This window comes from Triturus cristatus, chromosome 2_1 (genome assembly GCF_964204655.1).
Source record: "Triturus cristatus chromosome 2_1, aTriCri1.1, whole genome shotgun sequence".
Classification (NCBI taxonomy): domain Eukaryota; kingdom Metazoa; phylum Chordata; class Amphibia; order Caudata; family Salamandridae; genus Triturus; species Triturus cristatus.
The window spans coordinates 32,394,313-32,420,742 of record NC_140581.1 but is presented as its reverse complement, the minus strand read 5'-3'; the positions used below and the strand labels follow the sequence as shown (position 1 = coordinate 32,420,742).

At 46.9% G+C, this 26,430-nt stretch overlaps 1 protein-coding gene across 7 annotated transcripts in view; it reads right to left on the bottom strand.

The window, feature by feature from the left end:
* LOC146863653 (putative E3 ubiquitin-protein ligase HERC1) overlaps positions 1–26,430 on the bottom strand; it is a 1,482,062-nt gene that overhangs the window by 334,193 nt on the left and 1,121,439 nt on the right. For all 7 annotated transcript variants that reach the window (XM_085627737.1, XM_085627739.1, XM_085627735.1 and 4 more), the window contains one exon: positions 8,377–8,576. In XM_085627737.1, the coding sequence (XP_085483863.1) occupies positions 8,377–8,576 (200 nt within the window). The remainder of the gene's footprint in view (positions 1–8,376; positions 8,577–26,430) is intronic.

Below are 26,430 nucleotides of genomic sequence, written 5' to 3'. Positions count from 1 at the left end.
ACTGTTCGTTGAAAAGCCTTTAACCAAAGGAATGTTTTTGACAGTTATTGTGGGTGGTTGTGTATGTTTCAAATTAAAAACGAGATGTGCCCCCTGCCAACAAACCAGGACTTTAAACCAGTCATTTGTGATTCACTGTGCATGTGTGTGTGGAGAAGCTCACGCGTCGACAGATGTCACACAAAGTCTGCACTACAGTCAGGTCCAACTTTCAACTCTTCTTCAGGAGTGGACATTTGGAGATGTAGGATGGAGCCAAACCCCCCCAGGATGAAAACATTCCAAGGGCGGAATATGTAACTTCCCTGCAAGGACTATGCAGTGTTTATTTTCCATGTGGTACGTTGCTACTGTGGTGCTCCTCATCCTTATCCAGTATGCAAGGTCCGACTTGGGTACATGGTGGTTAATGTTCTGTGCGGTGTGATAACGGAACAGAGTAGTGCCTCTTCACTTCTGTCGCCTAACAAGCATTTGCAATCCCATCGGTCCCGCAGCTGCCATTGTAAATGACGAGGCCTTTTATTTATGTGTTTAAAAAACCTGCAATAATAAAAGACATTGTCATTTACAATACCAGTAAGTCCAAGTTTCTAAAATGAGAGACCTATTGCATTGCAAATGCTTGTTTAAAATTGGGGCTACGAACAATTAATGAGGCGATCGCAGGCCGTGTGCTAGGCCAAGACATACAGTTGAGCTGTAAAGCAGTTAAGTACCTTGTCCTGGCAATTATAGAACTGGAAAAGGTAACAAATAGAATACATCCCAGAGATTGCAGGGAAGGACGCCCCAAGGATTAACGTGGACCATCCCCCCAGAGCAGCAGATGTTAATCGGAGATCCCATCCCGAAAAAACTCAGATGTGCAGGGCAGCATAATCAGTGATAATCAGTGTGATTTTGTGCATGTATTGGTTTTTAATAATAGATTTACACTTTAATATTTAACGTAGGGTTTTTTATTCAAGCCATCATTCCCACATTCAACAGTTCAAATCCGGGAATGGTAGAACCATTTATCACATTTGCTGTTTTTACATATTTTTATCTGGAAAAATGACCCTATTTTAAATGATGCAGCTGTAGCCACGTTGCCGTTACAAACTTTCTCCAGGTTCTATGAAGTATTTTTTTTTTTATAATCAAGTTTATTGAATCTTAAAACACAACAAAACTGAACATAGGCAGCAAAATCAAGCACATTATGGAGATTGTATACAGCCACACGAATGGAGACAGGGCCTGGTAAATCAGACTTCAGGTATAATGATGTCCATGGTTGACAATAAGCCTAAACACATGCAACCCCTTTAGGGTATTAGATTGAACCATTTTCCCCAAATCTTTGTGAAAAGTTCAGGACAGCCCCGGACTTCAAAGAGGGATTCCTCTTGAGTCCCACACCTGTCAACCCCACGTTTCCATTTCCGTATGCTAGGAGACTTGGCCTGAGACCAGAGTGCCGTAATATCTCGCTTTGCCACCGCCACTGCCGTTCCAAGGAAGCGCTTATCTTCCCGGGAACCATCTAGGCCATCGACCACACCCAAGAGCAAGCTCAACGGGTCGTGTGGGACTGTCCACCCCAGGGTCAATGTAAGTTCCAGCTCCACTCCTGCCTAGAATGCCGCCAGGACAGGACAATGCCAAACCATGTGGTAGAAGTCTGCAGGGGCGTGATTGCATCGCGTGCAGGTCGGGGAGGGTTGCAATCGGGTGCTGTAAAGACGCGCAGGGGTGAGGTATGCCATATGTAAATAATAGAGTTGGACATGAGCGCCTTAACGATTTTTTGATTGCCAAATTCCCTTGATTCAATCGGGAATGTTGCTACTTCCTTAAGATACGGGAGTTGTACCTTTTGTTTTAATGGATCCTTGACTTATCTAGACCACCCTGAAAGCATTTATCCGAGTGTAATCTCACTCTTCCCTTCATTTGATTGAAAGCCGCAGAGCCCATTGACCATCCGCCATTGACTAGTGAGAGGCTTACCCCCTTTCTTCATTCACGGTGCCCCGCCACCCCTCACCACCCACCTTTTGTCCTGAGGAAGGTCTGGAAGAACCTACATATACACAGGGGTCGAAACGTCGACACTTCATAAATGCCAGTCCCTTCAACAGTACTCAGCTTACTGTGGATTTTTGTGCTACATGGCAATTCTGTACAGAGACTATGTACTATGATGAATATCTAATTGATGTGTTTTTTTCTGGCATATAAATAATATATGCTTGAACGTTTGTTTGTGATATGTTATCACCACCTTGACTTTGTCTACCTCACCACCTCACCAAAATCACATCCTTCCCATTCCCAACCCCCTACCCCGGGCACTGCAATGCTGATGTTTTTATATAAAAATGTTTTTTCTTCAATATCTATTTGACAAAATTCTAACGAGTCCCAGTGTGACTAACCAACACTGGAACATTAAGTTACTCATGCTTTGATTTGTGTTTGTGAATCTCACTGTATATTTTTTTTACCTCTTGACACTATTGATGTTCAAAATACTGGGACCACCCCAATATATACCACTGCAGACTCCAAGGGCAGGTTAAAACTGCTAACTCGATTTTGCCATTAGATGGCGTAAGGCTAGTAGGGACTACTAAGATTGGTACTGTTTGGTATCGAAAGAATCAATGCATGAATCTGATTTAATAGTTAAACCGAATGTAATGTCATTGGTGAGCAAAGTGCAACCTTAGAACTTCCCACTTTAGATGCCCATGGTTTTCAATACCAGTTTACCAATGTGCATGGGGCTTATCCTGCAGACAGCTTTCTGCCCTTTGAAGGAGACATGCTATTGACTTCCAGGGAAGTACACAATAGGGATGTGCATGGGAGACATGTGTTATCTCTCTCTTGAAGGAAGCCAGACAAGTGGTAGCCCAAAAGGTGAGCTTCAAAGGCGAAGCCGCCTTTGAAGGACAAATGAGTAACACTTGGTAAGGGGCTGCTCTATTGTTTAGGCAGAAAGGCTGGCACTGGGGACAGAAAAGGAGAGGCCAGTTGTCAAACAGTTTTTTCCAGGGGCGGGTAGCCCCCTGGTAGCCACACCACTGGGGGTGGGCTAAGGAGGTCTGAGCATCTAGAGAGGGGACTTACCATGTTGGGAGTGGGCAGAATGGTATATCCTGGGATAGCCAGATGCCACAGTTCCCAAGAAGTGGTCATCAGGACGGAGGGAACCTGGTAGCCCATTGGCTACCGACTGCATTCTACCGTTAGGGCATTTTCTGAAGATGAAGAGGGATCCCCTGGCATCCAGAAATAAGTTCTCGACAGACTTGGAAGAAGGACCGAAGGAGGACTGCACGCCCTGAGGAACCTGCAAAGAGAGGTTGCAAGGACGAAGACTGCACCTGGTAACTAGCGACGAGAGGAACTGTGCTTGCTGTGTCCTGCTCAAGGAGAAGTAGCCTCCAGGAACCGAGGCAAGCCAAGAGAATTCCAAGGGCCAGCTGACTGGCCTGTTCACAGCACAGGACACAGTAGCTGAAGAAGTCTGCTGGGGCAAGTTGGTAGCCGAAAGTCTTCAAGCTGCTACCATCACCACCAGGCAGCACCAAGGACTAAGAAGCGACACACAGAGTTGCACCTGAGTTCGCTGAGCCCAGTAGTGCTGATGGAGAGTTGCTTCGACCCTCAGAAGGCAAGTTATCGACCCAGGAAGGATTGGCTTGTACAATCTATATCTCTGGAACCATCTGGTGGATCTTTTTCGTTGTACAGTCTAAATTCTTATAAAAATACAGGGGCAGATTTACAAGCCCCTTGCGTGACTTTTGCGCTGCAGTTGCGTCACTTTTTTGACGCAACAGCGGCGCAAACAATGCGGCCTATTTACAACGTGACGCATCTAGGGAGATGCGTCATGTTGTAAAGCCCTGCGTCACATTATACCTGCGTCAGGTATAATGTATGCAGGGTGGGCGTTCCCACGCAGGAAGGCCTCGTAAAAGTGACTCAGGGAAATCTACAAGATTTCACTGCGCCACTTTTAGGACGCCACTGCGTCAAAATCTTACGCTTGCTTCAAGCAGGCGTAAGTAGTGACGCAGTGTAGTGGGAATAGGCCTCAACACGCATTGCTGGAGTTGTGTCGTGCTTGTGACACGACTCCAGCAATGCGTAACTTTTCCGCCAAAAGATGCGTCAGAATGTCTGACGCATCTGTAAATCATTGCGCCATAGTGCGCCGTATTGTAAATACGGCGCATCTATGGTGGCGCAAGGGTTTCTAAGGGTGGCGCAGGGAAAGTGACGCATCTGTACAGATGCCTCCCTTTCTTGTAAATCTGCCCCACAGTCTTTTTAGGTCGAGCCCTGAGCCAGTGGGCAAGCGCTGCTCTGGGGTTGATCTGGGGTAGTTCAGTACGGGAGAGAAGCCCCGCCCACTACCCGCCCATAATTTTCATTTGCTTGTGTGTTTGTCCTTCTAAATGCTGTCTTCTGATTGATTATGAGGCTTGTTAGTCCCTCCTTACTACCTCCATGTCGTCATTTGATCCCTCCCATGGCTACTGGCCCCTTTACTTGGTAGTTGCACTGGACCTGTTCTATTTTCTTTATTGAGTTTCTCCGAACTCAAGCACAACGACGTGCATCATTCAGTGTCACGCCCACTTTCATTTTCGAGACAGGCGGACAATGGTGGCCGTTTTCTTTACGACCTCGCCACCGCTGGTTTTCCTTCCTATTAATGATCACGTCAGTAAGAGAGTTTCATTTGTGGCCTTGGGTTGGAATCTTGCCGAGACTGGTTTCATCCATTAATTGATTCCCGAGTCCTTTCCGGAAAGAAATATGAAACGCCCTACCTCACGGGGAGGCTAACCTGCTGTTCTCTCCACCTTTAACATAAACAAGCGCCGGACACGCTTCATGTTTTAACAAGATGGCCGCGCTGCCCTTGTGTATTATTTATCAACAAATCGCCCGACGCCCTTTTAACAGCGGCTGGCTGCACTGCTGGTATTACGTGTTGTTTTCCAACACAGTACCAGAAATGGGCTTATTGTGTGAATAGAGAAGCAGTGGGGAACACAGGAGTGAGATTAACTAATCGGTCACTGATTGTACTTTTTCATGACTTGTGCTGCTGCATTTCATTTTTAACTTTATTTATTGTGTAGGACTAACAGTTTTGATGTCTCTCCTCCTTTTTATTTTGCTTTAATAGTATATGGTGAACGTGGTAAATGATGTGGCTCTCTTACATGGGTTTTATAAAGTGAATATAAACAATAAATACATTTAGAAAAGACTGATGCTCCTGTTGCAGACACTTGTGCGCATTCCCGCTAAGTCAACTCAGCCTTCTATCCTTAAGAGATCGATAACGTGAGTGCCTCTGTTACCAGTGCCTCTGTAGATTGCTGATTTAGGTTTAATACAGCTCTGCGTCAACATATCAACCTCAAAAGTGAAAATAAAAAATGTTCTCCACATTTTATTTTCAATAGTTATTTTTCGGGCGCGGGTATGAGAGTGCTATTTTTATCTCAATTCAGAGAGTAAGTGCCCCACTCTTGCAGAGGGCCCCTAGATGCTCACTCACTACAGCAGATTTTTTTGTTTTGTGTTTGTAGTGCTGTCCATCTCGTCTTCTCTTGCTTGCTTTTCTTTATGTGTGCACACAGCATTATTTTATCAGCAAGTTGACATAATCAAAAGTTTTGCTGGGCACCTGACGCCAAATGCCTTTACATTGCACAAGCACAGTGAAGTTTTGCTCCAACACACGCCACATCAACAGGCCAGTGTAAAAATATTTGCACCTGCCCACTGACCGGTGGAAAAATATTTTCCCTGGCCAATTACTAATAAACAAATATTCAATATCACAACTGGTGCAAAAAACCAATTTCCACACCAGTGAATCATTGTAAATGTTGTATTCACGAGTTGCTTAATGCAATTGGTACGAAAGTGCGCTGCCGTGGTGCAAAGTGAATGTGTTCTGGTTCAGTTCCAGATAGCTTCTCCAAAAACTACATATAGTAGCTGCAATCATTATGATGTATGTATAGAAATGTATGCAGGCAACGGGCAAATTCATTTGTGGCATTACAGTCTATTAAATAAAGCACATTAGGTTTTTGTACAACTAGTATTCTGAGCTCACATAGTTGAAATGGCTTTCATACGTAATAACGAAGAAAAAAATGTTTTGGTGAAATTAATTATTTGCCTCAGATCATATAATTTAGTCAGGGAAGTCGCGATTCATCCACGTTTCTCATTTTACTTTGTACAAATCAACTTATTGTCTTTCCGTAGGTTAAGGCTTTACTTTATTTTTACTTCCTTGTGCATTGTTATACTTTTTTATACGGCAGGAACTCTAGCCTTACATGAGCGTTAGTTACATTACACTTTCATGTTCATTTTCTATAGGCAGGAGGTTAGGTGATTTGCACATCAACACCACCTGGTCGGCAGTGTTGTCCGAAACGCAACCTTCTGGGTGGAAGGAGGGATGCAGACAGAAGTCAGAGGAAAGCTCGGCAGGTTATGCGCTCGAGCTGAATGACAGCTAGGGTTCAGGCTCGAGCCTGGCTCCCGCTATCTGCCTCGCCACCTCGACTCAGAAAGAATCCCCCCGGGCAGCGGGAGGAGAGGCCAGAGTCCCTCTGTAACACAGTGACAGAGGAAGGAGGCCAGAGCTCCGTTCGGACAGGGAAAACAAGCATTTGTAAATGCAGTAGGTCTCGCATTTTCAAAGCATTGACCTATTAGTACAGTAAATGACAATGCCTTTTATTATTGCAGGTTTTTTAAACACATACATAAAAGGTATTGTCATTTACAATGCCAGTAGGATAAAATCTCGCAAATGCGAGACCTATTGCATTGTAAATGCTTGTTTATAAATTGTTGTGAGATTTCTTGAGTGTGGTGTTGATTTCTTCTTCAATTCTTTTGGTGCAGTTTAAATGCTTCACACTTGTTCCTCTGTGTAAGCCTTGCTGCTCGGTGCCACAGCTTCCCAAGGTTGAGCTGAGGCTTCCACAGAACCTACGAGACCTACAGCGGTTGGTAAGAGTATTACACAGTGAGATCCCACAACCACACCACATAATTCACCTCATTTCGTTACACTGAGTTAGAGCCAGGAGTACTCCATAGGCAATAAAAAGGAAGGGAGACAGCGCTGTAGCCCAGAGGTGCTCTCCAGACAGTGGGGAAGAAGGGAAACAGAGCCGTAACCTGGCGATGGAAGAGGAAAAGAGGCACTGCCGTGGCCTAGGACACTCTTGGAGACATGAAGAGGCAGGTTGGCCACGGCCATAGCCAATGCCCCCCAAGCAAGCATTGGAAACAACCTGAGGCTGAGCCAAGGCACAGGAGCCTATACCAAGGTGATGGCAGAGCAGGGGAGACAGATCAGTGGCCCTAGAAACCCTCTTTAGGATATCGGAGGATAGGGAATTGAAGCAGAAGTATTGTGATGAATCCTACGGGGTCAAGCATTCCAGGTGAATATGGCCATGGAGGAGAATCTGTGGGTGTGAGCAGGTGTGTGGGGGACGAGCCTGTTGCACCAGTAGATTTCACCAGGGGAATGGAGAGAGTGATGCACTTGGCAAGAGACTTGAACAGAACTCCTGTTTCAACAGGCAGCCTGCGGAGATGAGTAGAGAGGGATAGAGATTGGTCTACATGAATCTTGTCCAAGCAGCAAGCGTGAGGCACTGTTCTATACAATTTGGAGTCCTGAAAGAGCGAACCAGCAGAGTACGTTGGCAGCCCGCCCTCGTATATGTCTTCCTTTTATGAAAAGGTGTGGCAGGATTTTCTTGTGAGTTTCAAGGAGGAGAAAACATGTTGAGGCAACGTTTTTAATTTAGAGTGTGAAAAACACTGTGTTGACTCTCAACATTGGTCCGCATGTTGGGGACCAAGTGGATGAACAGCGTAGACAGAAGCATGGGCTGGGACACCATGTCAAGACAACGCAAGGGAATGGAGCACACGGATAGCTCACAGCCTTCTTCTAAGCAAATACAGCCAGAAAGAGAGAGAGAGGGTCTAGGAACAGAACAGGGCTGACCCTCAACCAAGGATCCTGGTTTGAGACCATGAATGGGACGGCACCGAGCCAGAGAACAGGGTGGGATACAGAGACACACAAGCAACTGATAGAGGATTGAAGTCGGGTAGAGAGGAAAACATATGCTATCCAGAGGGGACCATTCATGGATCCCCAAGATGACTTCCAAACGTACTCTTACAGTAAAACACTGGTCCTGCACATCACTGACACAACTGGAACAGAGCACCTGATGCTGGGGCTGCAACCTATGTTTCCTATTTATTAAAATCAATACAAATTCACAATGTGGGGGTACTTACGCGGCAAGCATGAGCCGAGGTGCATTGACTCTGCCAGGCAGCGGGCACCAGGCAGCGGTGTTCACCAGTGCGGAGTGAAAGAGTGAATGGATGGCCAGCCAGGTGCCATCCACTTTGCTCCAAAGCTTTACCATTTCTGCGCGGGACATTGAAAGCAGAATCTTTCCAGAGGGATCCCATTGAAGGGAGGCCACGCCATCCTGCAGGAGGGAAAGAACATGGATAGTTTATGCAATGCAAGCCACAACACTAAATACATGTAACTGAAGAGTGTAGTGAAGACTAACACGTAATGAATTTGTAATCCAAATTTATTGAAGCGAAGACGAGATCAAGTGAAGGTCGTAGCTTCCAGGTTCAGATCCCCTCAGAGACTGCCCGGTAAGCCCGCTAACCGTCCTTCAGCAACTGTGTACATTTTTTACAAGATAACCCGTGTTCCCCGCTACTCGCATGCCACAGCGCATGCAGAACATATTTGAACAACAACTTGGAACATTCTTCCCGTTCCTCGTGAAGACCAGGAAAGCTTCACGAGAAACGGATAACAAAACACTACACACCCCCCCCTTTTCCTAAAAATAATTAATCACAGATATAATCTTGAAAAACACGTGGAGGTTTGATTATTCTTTTTCCGAGGATCTTCTTGTTGTGGATGTTGTCCATGGATCTTGCTGATCTTTGCAGAGAATTACTAATGGTAGCTTTAGTGTTTTTACTGCACTGTCGAGAATCCTCGGGAAGACAGTTACCAGGAATGTCATTGACAGGTTGTTTACACAATGCAACTCTTTTGAGATTCCAGCACTTCCCATCCTCCAAAACAACAGCGTTTTTTAAAATTTGGGATATGCGTTGCGGATCAAAAAATTTGCTGCTGTTCTTTGGAACAAAACCAGGTTTTTTAATCCTAACCCATTGACCAATGGACAATTTAACATCCTGTGTATTATGTTTTTTGTCATATGATTTTTTGTATTCATTGTGTTTATAATATAAATTATCCATGACCTCTGCAGACGACCAATTGACATCCCCAAGAGTTTTAATCCAACTTGGAACCCATTTGGACCCGGGTTTCCTACCTCTCATGAGTTCAAAAGGAGAGAATTTGGTAGATTCCGAAATGGAAACTCTATAGGACCAAAGAGTCTTCAATACTTGGATCTCACATGGAACATTGCTTTTAAAGGCTAATTGAATAGCCCCCTTTAATACTCTGTTGTACCTTTCAATTAATCCATTTCCACTCGGATTGTATAAAGAAGTGGTTTTGTGAGTAATTCCACACTTAGATAAATATAAAGTCATACTTTCAGAAGTAAATTGCACTCCATTGTCGCTGATAATTAGAGCTGCAGTCCCCTCACTAAGAAAGACTTCATCAAAAAGTTTTATAACTGTGTTAGTATCCAAACTCTTTATAATCTTAATTACTGGCCATTTTGAAAACATATCCATCATGGAAATGATATATTTTCCCGAACTCCCAATGGGACCCATAATGTCCACTGCAACATTCTGCCAGGGATACTCTGGACACATGAAATTACTCATAGGGGGTCTTAAGGTTTTAAGGGATTTATCAGCAGAAGTACATAATTCACAATCCCTTACAACTCTCTCCACCTCAATATCTAAACCTGGCCAACAAAACCTGCTTTTGATAATGGATTTAGTTTTATAAATTCCAAGATGACCATCATGGCATAGAGCTGTAATCTTATTTCTAAGGCTAAAGGGTGCAACCAACTTGTCACCTCTAATCAAATTTCCATCCAAACAAGCTAGTTCACTTCTGACCTCCCAGAAAGCTTTTAACTCCTTAATCTCAATTTTGCGTGGCCAACCAGAATTCACAAATTCCAACACTTTCTTCAAATTGTCATCTTTATCAAGGGCTTCATTCCACTCAGATCTTTGAATAGAGTCAACGCCATGGTCCCATAACCACGCCACCTGAACTTCTTCCATAAGGTCATCTTGATTTTCTACTAATTGCGTGGAAAACCTTGAAAGAAAATCAGCAATAGCATTGTCCTTACCAGGAATGTAAATTACTTTGTAAATGTAGTCCAAAAGTCTCAGTGATATTCTGGCTAATCTGGCACTAACATTGATCATACCAACATTGGATAAGACCTTAACCAGGGGTTTGTGATCACACTTGATTATTAATTCTTTGCCCCAAACAAAAGTTCTAAAATGCTCCAAAGACCAAGCGCAAGCAAGTGCTTCACGTTCAATGACAGCATATTTACATTCTGCAGGGGACAAGGTTCTTGAAGCATAGGCTATAATGTGCTCTTTTCCATTCTCATCCAATTGTGAAAAAACAGCGCCAATTCCAGTGGCACTAGCATCAGTAGTAATGATGTTTTTCCACATGGATCAAAACCCTGAAGGGCAGGAGCTTGGACAATTGCTTTTTTTGATGTCATCAAACTCTTCTTGGCAAGAATTACACCACAAAAATTCTGTTTTATTTTTAAGAAGTTGCCTAATGTGAAAGGTTCTATTTGAAAAATTTTGGACAAATTTAGCAAAAAATTCCACCATCCCAAGGAAGGACTTAACATTGTCTTTATTCTTTGGGTTGGGAGCATTAGTAATGGAAGAAACCAGCTTGGACTTGGAGCTAATTCCCATTGCACTAATTTCATGTCCCAAATAATTTACACTAGAGGCCCCAAATTTACACTTTGAATACTCAACAGTCAAACCATATTTGTTCAACAAGGAAAGTACATTGACAAGTTTACTTTCGTGGTCAGTTTTATTCTTCCCCATAACTAGGAATGTTATCTTGAAAAATGAGGACATAACCTAAATGACCGAAAATGTTATGCATGAGACGCTGGAACACAGCGGCCGCTGAGGCCAACCCAAAAGGCATCCTAGTGTATCTGAAACACCCAATATGAGACACGAAGGCTGTGAGATCTTTACAAACGTCTGAGTGGGGAATTTGGTGATACACTTGGGACAGATCTATGGTTGAAAAAACTTGCATACCTCTTGTTTTGGAAATCATCTAGTTGATCTTGGGAAGAGGAAATTGATCAACTTGAATATTGGCATTTAAATGGCGCAAATCAATGCAAAGCCTAATTTTTCCATTGGCCTTCCTGGCTGCGACCAATGGAGAAATCCATTGAGAACTCTCAATTGGCTCTATTACACCATCATTAGTCAATCTATTCAACTCATTTGTTACTTCATCCCTGACTGCAAAAGGAATATTTCTTACTTTATGTACCTTAGGAACAGCATCTGGTTTCAGCCGGATGCAATGTTCAAACCCCTCGATCTTGCCTAAATTCCCTGAAAATACATTTGGAAAATCCTTACATAAACCCTTTCCTAAAGAATCACCTTCATCAACAACTAAAACTTGTTCAATACCATTTGGATCTAAAATCATGTTAAGTTTCTTTTGGTCTTTCCAACCGAGAACGGATGGACCTTTCTTCGACACATACATTTTGCAAAGGGCAATTCTGTGTCTGAACCTCAATACAAGCTTTCTAAAACCTAATAAATCAATGGGATCTCCATTTAAAACTCTCCAGAGCTATGTCAGGTACTAATAAATCAGAACCCATTCTGCTAATGAATTTATCAAACCATACTGATTCATTATTAATTGTGAAAGGAGAGCCTGAATCTGCTGCAATGTGAATGTTCACTCCACCCATAAGCATTGAACACATGGGCTTGTTTGATTGTTTATCACTTGAAATATTTAGTACAACTCTACCCTCTAATGAGGATATATCATTTTCATCCTCATCACTGTCATCATCATTAGAATTAAATTATTTTCCTTCAATGCATTTAACTCTGCTAGATTTCTTATCATGACACACTTTGCTAAAATGACCCACCCTTCCACAGTTTGAACAACGGCTTTTAATTGCAGGACATTTTTTGTCGTTGGCTAAATGGTTCTTACTGTCACACCTGTAACAACGTAAATCTTTTTTATTAGAAGTAACTTCTTTTTTACTGCTGAATATATTGGAAAAGTTGCTTTTAGTTCTATTAGATAAAACTCTAGCCACAGTCTCTTTGGAAGTTGTCTCTTGTTGAGGAACTTGAGAACTCTTGAGTGCTTTCGCACACCTTCCAGACAATTCACCTTTACGAGCTACAGCTAAAACATCTTTAAGAGGATTGTCTCCATTAACCCAAAGTCCATCTTGAATAGAGGGATCATAAGAGTGCATAACAATTTGGTCCCTTATTAATTCTTCTTCAATTCCACCAAACCTACAATCTATGGCTAATTTTTGAAGGGCCATATCATAGTAATCAATCGATTCATCTTTATTTTGTTTCCCTTGAAAAAATGTAAAACGTGTAACTCCAATGCATACCTTGGGAGAGAAATAACTATCTAAATGTTTGATAGCTTGATTAAAAACATTCTCATCTCCACCGGCAGAATCCTTATTTAATTTGTTGTAAATTCTTAAACCTTCTGGGCCAAGGCTGTGCATTAATAAACCTTTTTTTCTATCATTAGACAATTTGTTAGCATGGTCAATAGTGAAAAGGTAATTAATGAAATATTCCTTCCATTGTATCCAAGGAACAGGTGGATCACCCGGACTACATAAAAACTCTTTTGGTGGGTTTACTGTAATATTTGTTTGTGGTGTAGACATCGTAAACAACAAATGAAGCAATTAAAATTGTTTGAAAATAAATTATAATGGACTATACATTGTATGGAGAGTCACACGAATAAAGCTGTGTGAATCAGCGTAGAAGATCACAGCAGAATAATTGTGTGAGTCCGCGTAGAAAGTTTATGCAAATCGTGAATAAAATGCAGAGTCTCACCTTCACCTTGAAGTGTTCCTTAATCTCACCATTCACCAAAACGCTGTGCAGATACAGCTAATTGCGCGGACAACAGACTGACAACAATGAACTTTAAAGAGTATTTTTTTTTAAATAGCTCACGTAATAGCGCAGTAATGAAAGCACTGTGCTCTAGTCTTTCCGGCAATGTCAGCTGGGATACTGATCGGTAACGTCTGTGGACAACAGCGATTGGTGAATAAGCTTACAGGATGAGTGAAGCACCGCAGCGTAGGGGTACTGAAGCCAGTAGCATAACGAAAGTTTAAGGGTCCCCCCTGTAATTTACAAGGAGGGGCCCCCGCACCGGATTTTATCCAGAGCGCTCAGGCCTGAGTACTGTGCTGAAGGGGTCACCACCGCAGCCCGATACCCCGATGGTGCAGAGATGGCCCCATGGTTAGAGGAGTGGAGCCGCCTGAGAGGGCTCTGGGTGCGCTGAGAGGGGGGTCACCTGTGAGGAGATTGCTTTCCACATCAGCGGGCCCTCTGTCTCCTGCCCTAGGGGCCTGATTGGGCCCGGCCTGGTAACTCCTGCAGGGAAAGACTGGGGGGCCCTGGGCCGTCCCTCGGACCTAGTGGACACTGCCGGGGAGACGCTGCTGGTGACATACACGCGTGTTGGGGGGCCCTGGGCCGTCCCTCGGCCTGAGTGGACACTGCCAAGGAGACGCTGCTGGTGACATACACGTGACTGGAGAGGGGGCGTGGAATGGCGGGGGGATGCCCCCAGCACACGCAGAGAGTGTGACACATAGATGGAGCTTGAAGCTGTCAGACCCCATGCTCTGTAGCTGTAAGGCTCACCCATACCATCCAAGCAGGGCTCAGTAGCGCATACGCGATCATCGCGTCGGCGGCGCCAGCCCCTCTACAACCCCTGGGTGAGGCGGCCCAGCGTTCATGCATGCCCACCCGCAGGTCCAATCGGCAGCCTCTAAGAAGCGGTCCAGAAATATCCTGCTGAGGTGAGGAGGGCCTCACCGCTTGGAGACTCCCTCATCCCCTGGACTGTCGGTGCAGCTGCCTGGGGGGCAACTCGGGTGCGCCCACTCCAATGCGCACAACAGAGGAATCCGGAATAAAGGGAACCTTGGCGGCAGCAGAAGCTGGAAACAGAGAGCAGAGCCCCTGCCTCCACTCGAGGCCCCCGCTGCAAAGGAGGCAGTTATCCCAAGCGGGCCCCAGTCTTTGAGTGCAGCAGTCCTAGTACCCCCAGGGGCACCCCGCTGTCCCCCCTCCCCCAAATTAGGTTACCCAATGACACACACGAGACAGTTGGAGTTGGGTAACAATGCTGCTCGCCAGTGAGGGTGGGAGAAGGCTAAATAGCCTCCCCCTCACACCTGGGCCAGGAAGTGACACGCATTGCGCGTCACTTCCGGCCCTGCCAACGGAGGGGGGCTCCGGTCTTCGTACCCGCCCCCCCTAGGGAGGGGGTGGGGAGGGGTGACTGGTGCCCCGGGGCCACTAAGGCGCCGACCGCCGAATGGCCCCCTGCGGGGGCCGCGGTCAGCGGCATAGAAGTCCTGTCCTGGTGGTGGGGATGCAGCGCTGTGGGCCAGACAGCACCGACACTCCTGTCCCCACTCCAGAGTCATCCGTTCGGACCTCGAGCTGGGACATGGACCCATGGGCGAGCGGCAGCTCCGGTGCCTGTGAACTCTTGCCTATAAAGTAGTCTGAATCATGGAAAAAGACAGGCCGGCACGGGCCCTTGGGACGCACACCATCACACAATATAGCATGCCGTGCCAACCTACCCAGGGAATCACCAGGCACATGGGCGCTATGATGCCAAGGGCACACCGGGTGGCGAATAGGAGACATCCAGATCGAAGCTATTGGCTCCTTAGAGGGGTCCTTGACCACCCTTGAGCATACAATCGGAGCTCTTTTCATCGCCGTCGTAGCACAGCCTGCCTGCAAGAAACCCATCGAGATGACGCAGGCGCCTTGAGATGATATGGGGGGCTCTGGGAGTCCCTCTCTCTCATATATGGAGGCCGATGTGGGAGGTAGGTATGTCCTGATTCAGGGTACTATGGATTATATTAAAGACATTCGCCCTCAATACTACGACCATGCTTTCTTCCTGACAGTACAGGATCTGATCACCCAACAGGTCAACTTGCCCCTGCTGTGACTCAAGGAATGAAACTGTATTTTGGATCCTAACCCAGACAGGACTCCGGCCAGGACAGGCACAAAGCCAAGCATGATGCTGCGCTCCAGGGGGTCCTGGCCAACAATAATAATGCGGCCGTGACGCTGTAATATCTTCATGCCGCGCATACAATCTGTAGCGTCCATAGACAGACGTCGTCATGAATTCTGAAAGCAATTGTGAACAATACACTAGATGGAACACCAAGATAACTGTAATGCACGCATGAAACTCATAAACTATGAGGCTTTACATGAGCCCTACTTGACCCCTGGTGCGTGAGCCAATACTTCCAAGCGGCAGGGGCGGCATGCTCTGCATGGGGAGAGGAGGGGGTTCATATGTTCCTGGTGTGTCCTATCCCGAGGGAGGGAATACCCCACACACTTGAAAAGATTCTAGAGAGGGAAATTCCACATACCCCGGTGCATTGTTTACTGGAATGGTTTCCCCACACCTCTAAAAGGAAGGTAGGTTTCAGGAATTCGCCTTTCCCAAAAGAGAGATAGCTTGGAATTGGAAGTATATGAGGGGGGGTGTATGGAGAAGAGAGTTAATACAATGGGCGGGCTGCCAAGGAAATATGCTCTTACGAAGCCCTGAGAGGCAAGGGAGGATTGAAGGAGCGAGAGCTTGCAGCACCATGGTGGATAGGTTATCCAACCCGGATCCAGATACACCTGGGGGTCTCCTACAGGGTCGCCATGCTTAGTGCTGCTTAGAGATGTTACACTGCCCGGCCCGGTATGGATGCCCTCCAGCGTGTACTGTGAGCTCATTCCAGACTGTGCGCGCTTCATGTCTTCTTATTTGAAGCCTGGGACCTCCTACTCGAACACGCCTGATTGAATATGTCGCCTTTGCACAGCGGCACTGACTCACGGGGGAGGGGTTGGGTGGAGGGAGGTGAACGTTTATTGTTTGTCAATCACCAGACAGATGGTTGATGACTGCAATGATTGTCTTTGGAGATAAATGAAAATCAATCAAATCTGTTTAAAAGGGCACATGATGAGTAGGTTCTTTCAGGGTCATTTCAGGGCGCCTGGTGCACAGTGGCCGCTCGCGCTCTCAAGAAGCAGCGGCCATCAGCCGTTGTCATTGGAGCCTCTTTGCTGCCGGGACCAGGCTCAACGGTGCTCCCGCCCAACCTTTACTTCTCAGCCGTCTGGAGATTGGCCGCCCTGAGGTGGGGGATCCCAGCTGGACCATACAGTTCCACAGGGGGCCTTGCGGGGGATCCCAGCTGGACCATACAATTCCACAGGGGGCCTTGCAGGGGATCCCAGCTGCACCATACAGTTCCACAGGGGGCCTTGCGGGGGATCCCAGCTGGACCATACAGTTCCACAGGGGGCCTTGCGGGGGATCCCAGCTGGACCATACAGTTCCACAGGGGGCCTTGCGGGGGATCCCAGCTGGACCATACAGTTCCACAGGGGGCCTTGCGGGGGATCCCAGCTGGACCATACAGTTCCACAAGGGGCCTTGCGGGGATCCCAGCTGGACCATACAGATCCACAAGGGGCCTTGCGGGGGATCCCAGCTGCACCATACAGTTCCACAGGGGGCCTTGCGGGGGATCCCAGCTGGACCATACAGTTCCACAGGGGGCCTTGCAGGGGATCCCAGCTGCACCATACAGTTCCACAGGGGGCCTTGCGGGGGATCCCAGCTGGACCATACAATTCCACAGGGGGCCTTGCAGGGGATCCCAGCTGCACCATACAGTTCCACAGGGGGCCTTGCGGGGGATCCCAGCTGGACCATACAGTTCCACAGGGGGCCTTGCGGGGGATCCCAGCTGGACCATACAGTTCCACAGGGGGCCTTGCGGGGGATCCCAGCTGGACCATACAGTTCCACAAGGGGCCTTGCGGGGGATCCCAGCTGGACCATACAGATCCACAAGGGGCCTTGCGGGGGATCCCAGCTGCACCATACAGTTCCACAGGGGGCCTTGCGGGGGATCCCAGCTGGACCATACAGTTCCACAGGGGGCCTTGCGGGGGATCCCAGCTGCACCATACAGTTCCACAGGGGGCCTTGCGGGGGATCCCAGCTGCACCATACAGTTCCACAGGGGGCCTTGCGGGGGATCCCAGCTGGACCATACAGTTCCACAGGGGGCCTTGCGGGGGATCCCAGCTGGACCATACAGTTCCACAGGGGGCCTTGCGGGGGATCCCAGCTGGACCACACAGTTCCACAGGGGGCCTTGCGGGGGATCCCAGCTGGACCATACAGTTCCACAAGGGGCCTTGCGGGGGATCCCAGCTGGACCATACAGATCCACAAGGGGCCTTGCGGGGGATCCCAGCTGCACCATACAGTTCCACAAGGGGCCTTGCGGGGGATCCCAGCTGCACCATACAGTTCCACAGGGGGCCTTGCGGGGAATCCCAGCTGGACCATACAGTTCTACAAGGGGCCTTGCGGGGGATCCCAGCTGCACCATACAGTTCCACAGGGGGCCTTGCGGGGGATCCCAGCTGGACCATACAGTTCCACAGGGGGCCTTGCGGGGGATCCCAGCTGGACCATACAGTTCCACAGGGGGCCTTGCGGGGGATCCCAGCTGGACCATACAGTTCCACAAGGGGCCTTGCGGGGGGATCCCAGCTGTATTGTATTGTATTGTATTGTATTGTATTGTATTGTATATTGCTCTTGTATAGCGCGACTGTCACCCAACGGGTATCCTGGCGCTTGGAGACAAGATGATAAAAACATATTAAATGTTCAGTCAGCTAAACAGGAAGAATTGCTATCTGTTCTTGGCGAAAAGCCAGGTCTTGAGGCTTCTTCTGAAGCCCAACAAGGAATCAGCCAGTCTCAATTCTCGGGGGATCTTATTCCAAAGGCATGCAGCAGCCGTACTGAAGGCCTTACCACCCATCCTCGCTAGTTTGATTTTAGCGACGGAAACTAGTCCTTGATTGGATGAACGAAGAGGTCTTTTAGGTTCATACCATGAAAAGCGCTCTCGCAAGGGTAACGGCCCTGTATTGTGTAATGCTTTATAGACCAGAACCAGGGATTTAAAACTGATTCTGTCTTTTACGGGCAGCCAGTGTAAGTCCTTCAGTGCCTGCTGCACCGAGGAGTCACGTTGTCGAATCAGTGCCAGTTTGGCTGCCGAAGACTGGATTCGTTGCAACCCCTGCACAATGTATTGGGGAGCACCCAAATACAAGGAGTTACAATAATCCAGTCTGCTCAGAATGGACCACCAAAGGCCTTGCCTCACTGGGTAGAAGTGGAAGAATTTGACGGAGGGCTCTCAGCAGGGAAACGCAGTTGCTAATTGTTTTGTTGGCCTGAGTTTGCATCTGGAGGTTCTCATCCACCATAACCCCCAGATTGCGAACTTTTTTAGCGGCTACTATGGGGGCATCCCCCGGACGGAGCCTGAACTCACCCGGAAAGAGGTTGGATGTTCTAGCAGCATGACAGAACAGCAACTCAGTTTTCTCAGCATTCAGCTGCAGGGAGTTAGTTTTCAGCCAATCTGCCACCTGCCCCATACATTCTTGAAAAGAACTCATGGGGACCGCATCATCCCCCTCAAAGGAGAACAGCAGTTGAATATCGTCCGCATAGTTGACCACTTCGATCCCGAAAGATTTAATAAGGGGGATCAGTGGGCCCAGATATACGTTAAAAAGGATCGGACTGACTGCCGAGCCCTAAGGTACACCGAAACGAACCGGGGACCAAGGGGATAGGAAGGGTGTCATCATAACTGCCTGTTGCCGGTCCGCTAAGTAGGAACGTATCCATTCCAGGGCACAACCCTGCACCCCTAAACTTTCCAATCTTGTCAACAGTATAGTATGACTAACCGTGTCGAACGCGGCCGACATGTCTAGTAGTACTAATACTGAAGATTTTCCATTGCCGGCTCGCATACATAGCTGGACCATACAGTTCCACAGGGGGCCTTGTGGGGGATCCCAGCTGGACCATACAGTTCCACAGGGGGCCTTGCGGGGCATCCCAGCTCGACCATACAGTTCCACAGGGGGCCTTGCGGGGATCCCAGCTGGACCATACAGTTCCACAAGGGGCCTTGCGGGGGATCCCAGCTGGACCATACAGTTCCACAGGGGGCCTTGCGGGGGATCCCAGCTGGACCATACAGTTCCACAGGGGCCTTGCGGGGGATCCCAGCTGCACCATACAGTTCCACAAGGGCCTTGCGAGGGATCCCAGCTGGACCATACAGATTCACAAGGGGCCTTGCGGGGGATCCCAGCTGCACCATACAGTTCCACAAGGGGCCTTGCGGGGGATTCCAGCTGCACCATACAGTTCCACAGGGGGCCTTGCGGGGAATCCCAGCTGGACCATACAGTTCTACAAGGGGCCTTGCGGGGGATCCCAGCTGCACCATACAGTTCCACAGGGGGCCTTGCGGGGGATCCCAGCTGGACCATACAGTTCCACAGGGGGCCTTGCGGGGGATGTCAGCTGGACCATACAGTTCCACAAGGGGCCTTGCGGGGGGATCGCAGCTGGACCATACAGTTCCACAGGGGGCCTTGCGGGGGATCCCAGCTGGACCATACAGGTCCACAGGGGGCCTTGCAGGGCATCCCAGCTCGACCATACAGTTCCACAGGGGGCCTTGCGGGGGATCCCAGCTGCACCATACAGTTCCACAGGGGGCCTTGCGGGGGATCCCAGCTGGACCATACAGTTCCACAGGGGGCCTTGCGGGGGATGTCAGCTGGACCATACAGTTCCACAAGGGGCCTTGCGGGGGGATCGCAGCTGGACCATACAGTTCCACAGGGGGCCTTGCGGGGGATCCCAGCTGGACCATACAGTTCCACAGGGGGCCTTGCGGGGGATCCCAGCTGGACCATACAGTTCCACAGGGGGCCTTGCGATCTGCCTTTGTAAGATGGCACCATCCGTGACGGACCATTGCTAGATACAGTCCCACATAGGTCCACGCGATTGCCAGCTGTGCCCATGCCAGGACTGACTGGACCGACTTGGCCTTCAGCAGTTCGGCAGCTGCAGCCCAGCTCAGGTTATGCAGTAATTTGGCATCTGGGGTCCCACACGGACTGTTCAGCAGATTTCAGTGACGGTCATGACTGGGCCCTCTGAGATCACGTTGTCACAAAGTCAAGGTTCCTGCCTGGAACAGGAGAGTCTGGAGTGGGGCCCTCAGACACCAGTGTCCTTCTGTAACTCTCTTTACAGGTCTGCTTCTTCGCGGTGCCTCACAGTCACTGGGGACGTGTTAAACCTTGCACCTTCCTGGTCAGTCTGTCCTTCTGAGGGTAGGCAGCCTCCTGCCCTCTCTCAGCAGGCACGGAGGCATCTGGGTGCTTCAGGACACGTATGCAGCGTCTCCAGGAAGCCATCCAGACTTCAGTGATTCCTTCCCACCCTGGGAGAAAGGCTGACAGACAGACACCAGCCCAGGTTGCACAGGAGCCTCTGTGGGGCACTTCCTTCATGATTTACTTAGAGATTGAAGCTAAAAGCAAGTGGGGCAGGGGGGATTCCACATTTATTCACGACTGGCACAGGGTAGGTGTTCACCCACCATCTCAAACTGCAGAATCGGTTTGGTTCAGGCTCACTCACACACCATGCATGTATCACACGGACTACACACACCCACAGGAAAGGGATGGTACATTCACACACAACCAAGTATTGGAAACATCTGCAAAGGATCCACAGCATAGTTTGGAACTCATTCTGCCATGCATGCCCCAACTGCAGCAGAGGTAACGTATTATACAAACATGGACACGTTTGAGAGAGACGTTCACCCTTCAACTATATCACAGCAGTGGAACTCATGAGGTTATACACCACAGAAGACATTTGTAAAGTTACCCAATAAAGGTGCGTATAGGAATGGAACAAGTGCTTTGAGCACAACAAAGAAGGGCACATATCCATGCCTACAGCACATTACAAACGGTCCTCGTGCACACAACTCAACATCACAACAAAGAAGGGCACATATCCATGCTTACAGCACACAGACAACTCAACATCACAACACAGAAGGGCACATATCCATGCCTACAGCACACACACAACTCAACATCACAACAAAGAAGGGCACATATCCATGCCTACAGCACATTCACTGTAACAGCATTACAAACGGTCCTTTTACACACAACTCAACATCACAACAAAGAAGGGCACATATCCATGCCTACAGCACATTCACTCTAACAGCATTACAAACGGTCCTTTTACACACAACTCAACATCACAACAAAGAAGGGCACATATCCATGCCTACAGCACATTCACTCTAACAGCATTACAAACGGTCCTCGTGCACTCAACTCAACATCACAACAAAGAAGGGCACATATCCATGCCTACAGCACATTCACTGTAACAACATTACAAACGGTCCTCGTGCACACAACTCAACATCACAACAAAGAAGGGCACATATCCATGCCTACAGCACCTTCACTGTAACAGCATTACAAACGGTCCTTTTACACACAACTCAACATCGCAACAAAGAAGGGCACATATCCATGCCTACAGCACATTCACTGTAACAGCATTACAAACGGTCCTTGTACACACAACTCAACATCACAACAAAGAAGGGCACATATCCATGCCTACAGCACATTCACTGTAACAACATTACAAACGGTCCTTGTACACACAACTCAACATCACAACAAAGAAGGGCACATATCCATGCCTACAGCATATTACAAACGGTCCTCGTGCACAAAACTCAACATCACAACAAAGAAGGGCACATATCCATGCCTACAGCACATTACAAACGGTCCTCGTGCACACAACTCAACATCACAACAAAGAAGAGCACATATCCATGCCTACAGCACTTTCACTGTAACAGCATTACAAACGGTCCTCGCGCACACAACTCACCATCACAACAAAGAAGGGACCATATCCATGCCTACAGCACATTCACTGTAACAACATTACAAACGGTCCTTGTACACACAACTCAACATCACAACAAAGAAGGGCACATATCCATGCCTACAGCACATTACAAACTGTCCTCGTGCACACAACTCAACATCACAACAAAGAAGGGCACATATCCATTCCTACAGCACATTCACTGTAACAGCATTACAAACGGTCCTCGCGCACACAACTCAACATCAAAACAAAGAAGGTGACATATCCATGCCTACAGCACATTCACTGTAACAGCATTACAAACGGTCCTTTTACACACAACTCAACATCACAACAAAGAAGGGCACATATCCATGCCTAAAGCACATTCACTGTACCAGCATTACAAACGGTCCTCGTGCACACAACTCAACATCACAACAAAGAAGAGCACATATCAATGCCTACAGCACATTCACTGTAACAGCATCACAAACGGTCCTCGCGCACACAACTCAACATCACAACAAAGAAGGGCACATATCCATGCCTACAGCACATTCACTATAACAGCATTACAAACGGTCTTCGCGCACAAAACTCAACATCACAACAAAGAAGGGCACATATCCATGCCTACAGCACATTCACTGTAACAGCATTACAAACGGTCCGCGTGCACACAACTCAACATCACAACAAAGAAGAGCACATATCCATGCCTACAGCACTTTCTCTGTAACAGCATTACAAAAGGTCCTTTTACACACAACTCAACATCACAACAAAGAAGGGCACATATTCATGCCTACAGCACATTCACTGTAACAGCATTACAAATGGTCCTTTTACACACAACTCAACATTACAAGAAAAAAGGGCACATATCCATGCCTACAGCACATTCACTGTAACAGCATTACAAACGGTCCTCATGCACACAACTCAACATCACAACAAAGAAGGGCACATATCCATGCCTACAACACATTCACTGTAACAGCATTACAAACGGTCCTTGTACACACAACTCAACATCACAACAAAGAAGGGCACATATCCATGCCTTCAGCACATTCACTCTAACAGCATTACAAACGGTCCTTGCGCACACAACTCAACATCACAACAAAGAAGGGCACATATCCATGCCTACAGCACATTCACTGTAACAGCATTACAAACGGTCCTCGTGCACACAACTCAACATCACAACAAAGAAGGGCACATATCCATGCCTACAGCACATTCACTGTAACAGCATTACAAACGGTCCTTTTACACACAACTCAACATCACAACAAAGAAAGGCACATATCCATGCCTAAAGCACATTCACTGTAACAGCATTACAAATGGTCCTTTTACACACAACTCAACATCACAACAAAAAAGGGCACATATCCATGCCTACAGCACATTCACTGTAACAGCATTACAAAAGGTCCTTTTACACACAACTCAACATCACAACAAAGAAGGGCACATATTCATGCCTACAGCACATTCACTGTAACAGCATTACAAATGGTCCTTTTACACACAACTCAACATTACAAGAAAAAAGGGCACATATCCATGCCTACAGCACATTCACTGTAACAGCATTACAAAAGGTCCTTTTACACACAACTCAACATCACAACAAAGAAAGGCACATATCCATGCCTAAAGCACATTCACTGTAACAGCATTACAAATGGTCCTTTTACACACAACTCAACATCACAACAAAAAAGGGCACATATCCATGCCTACAGCACATTCACTGTAACAGCATTACAAACGGTCCTTTTACACACAACTCAACATCACAACAAAGAAGGGCACATATCAATGCCTACAGCACATTCACTGCAACAGCATTACAAACGGTCCTTGAGCACACAATTCAACATCACAACAAAGAAGAGCACATATCCATGCCTACAGCACATTCACTGTAACAGCATTACAAACGGTCCTCGTGCACACAACTCAACATCACAACAAAGAAGGGCACATATCCATGCCTACAGCACATTCACTGTAACAGCATTACAAACGGTCCTCGTACACACAACTCAACATCACAACAAAGAAGGGCACATATCCATGCCTACAGCACATTCACTGTAACAGCATTACAAACGGTCCTCGTACACACAACTCAACATCACAACAAAGAAGGGCTCATATCCATGCCTACAGCACATTCACTGTAACAGCATTACAAACGGTCCTCGTACACACAACTCAACATCACAACAAAGAAGGGCACATATCCATGCCTACAGCACATTCACTGTAACAGCATTACAAACGGTCCTTTTACACACAACTCAACATCACAACAAAGAAGGGCACATATCCATGCCTACAGCACATTCACTGTAACAGCATTACAAACGGTCCTTTTACACACAACTCAACATCACAACAAAGAAGGGCACATATCCATGCCTACAGCACATTAACCTCTTCAGTGCCCATGACGAGATAGTCTCGTCATGGAGCACGGTTGCGCTGTGCCCATGACAAGACTATCTCGTCATGAACCCCACCCACTAGTGCAACGCCCGGCACAGGAGGGGGAAAGGGCGTGGCACTGAAGAGGTTAACTGTAACAGCATTACACAAACTCAACATCAAGATCTCAGATTCTCATTCAAGGGTATTTACCATAACTGCAACTCTCAGAATGCAATTTATCCAATTCAGTGCCCTGTGGAATGGGTTGATTAAGAGAAACTTCAAGAAAATTCAAATTACACATCGGTGGATGCAAATCTATTATTCACACTGGAAAAATAATCCAGTCTACCTAGATAATGGCTTGACCCAAACATGAGATCTACCAACTCAAATATCAAATATGTGACCAGAACGATCCAACTTTACGAGGCACGGCTATTGCAAGACTCATTTTAAAATGTGAGAATTTTTATGTAACAATTGAAAGCAAAGCACCCACGGGTCTGAACGATGAATAGAGGTGGTTTTGCGTTTTATTAGCATGGCATTAGGACGTTGATACAAATTAAGATCTTTTAAGATAAATAAATCTAGCAATATATGAAAATTGTTTTCTTCTCTTTTCCGTGGGCCATTAGGTAAATTTAGACACTATTGCCTTTCATAGGATCAATTAGAAATACTAGCATTCCACACTTAAAGGAAGTAATTTATACAAATATATAATTTTGTTTCTGAAAACAGATAAGAAGAAAGTTGCTTTTAAATTTAGAAGATGGCGGTACATAACTATGAACTGCACAAATGCATCAACTATGTGCATTAATGATTAGTATGTTTACTATAATACTTTTCTTGCGGTAAACTAAAGATGGGTATGTGACTGATAATACTTTTCTTTTGATCCCCTTTCTTAGAAGCTTTCATGTGGGGTAATTGAAATTAGAAAAGGAAGTGATCTATTATGAACTGTTAAAACCACAAAATATTGTAATGGATCTTTCAAATGCTTCATGTTAATTTGGCAAATGATTGGCTGCTTTGCTAGGAATGTATTTTGTTTTATTACATGAAGAAGGGTCTATCATGAAACACGTATCGCAAACAATATCAAAGAAGAGATAGGGCCTGAATTAGAACTCCATGGATGTGTTACTCCATCACAAAGGTGACAGATAACCCGTCCACCGAAATATAAATCCCATGATATACTATGGGATTATTAATTCGGCGGACAGGTTATCCATTACAAGTGTGACAGATTAACATGTCCGCCGAGATCTAAGTCAGGCCCTTCATTTGAAAACTGATTATTTTTGGCAAAAGGCAGCACACTGAAACACTTAAACATTGGAAGGCAGATTGATTACTTGGGCCTGTAGGCAAGATGGCGGCTGCTTGAGGTTCTGCAATTCACCACCCATAAAAGACTCCAGGGAAACCCAGAGGCGACACCAGCTGAACATGTACTAATTGGCGAGTCATCGCCTGCTTTATAGTCTGAGGCGACTGTTGGGTCGAACGCAAGGAAAAACGAGAGAATTTGCCAACCTGCTAATCCGGACTGCCTCAAGTTACTGTCGGTTGCAGGGAGCAGCGGCCGCCACACGCGATGAGTCAAGATGCCGCCAAAAGTGTCCAAACCCCCACGGGACTGTGGGGACATCAGT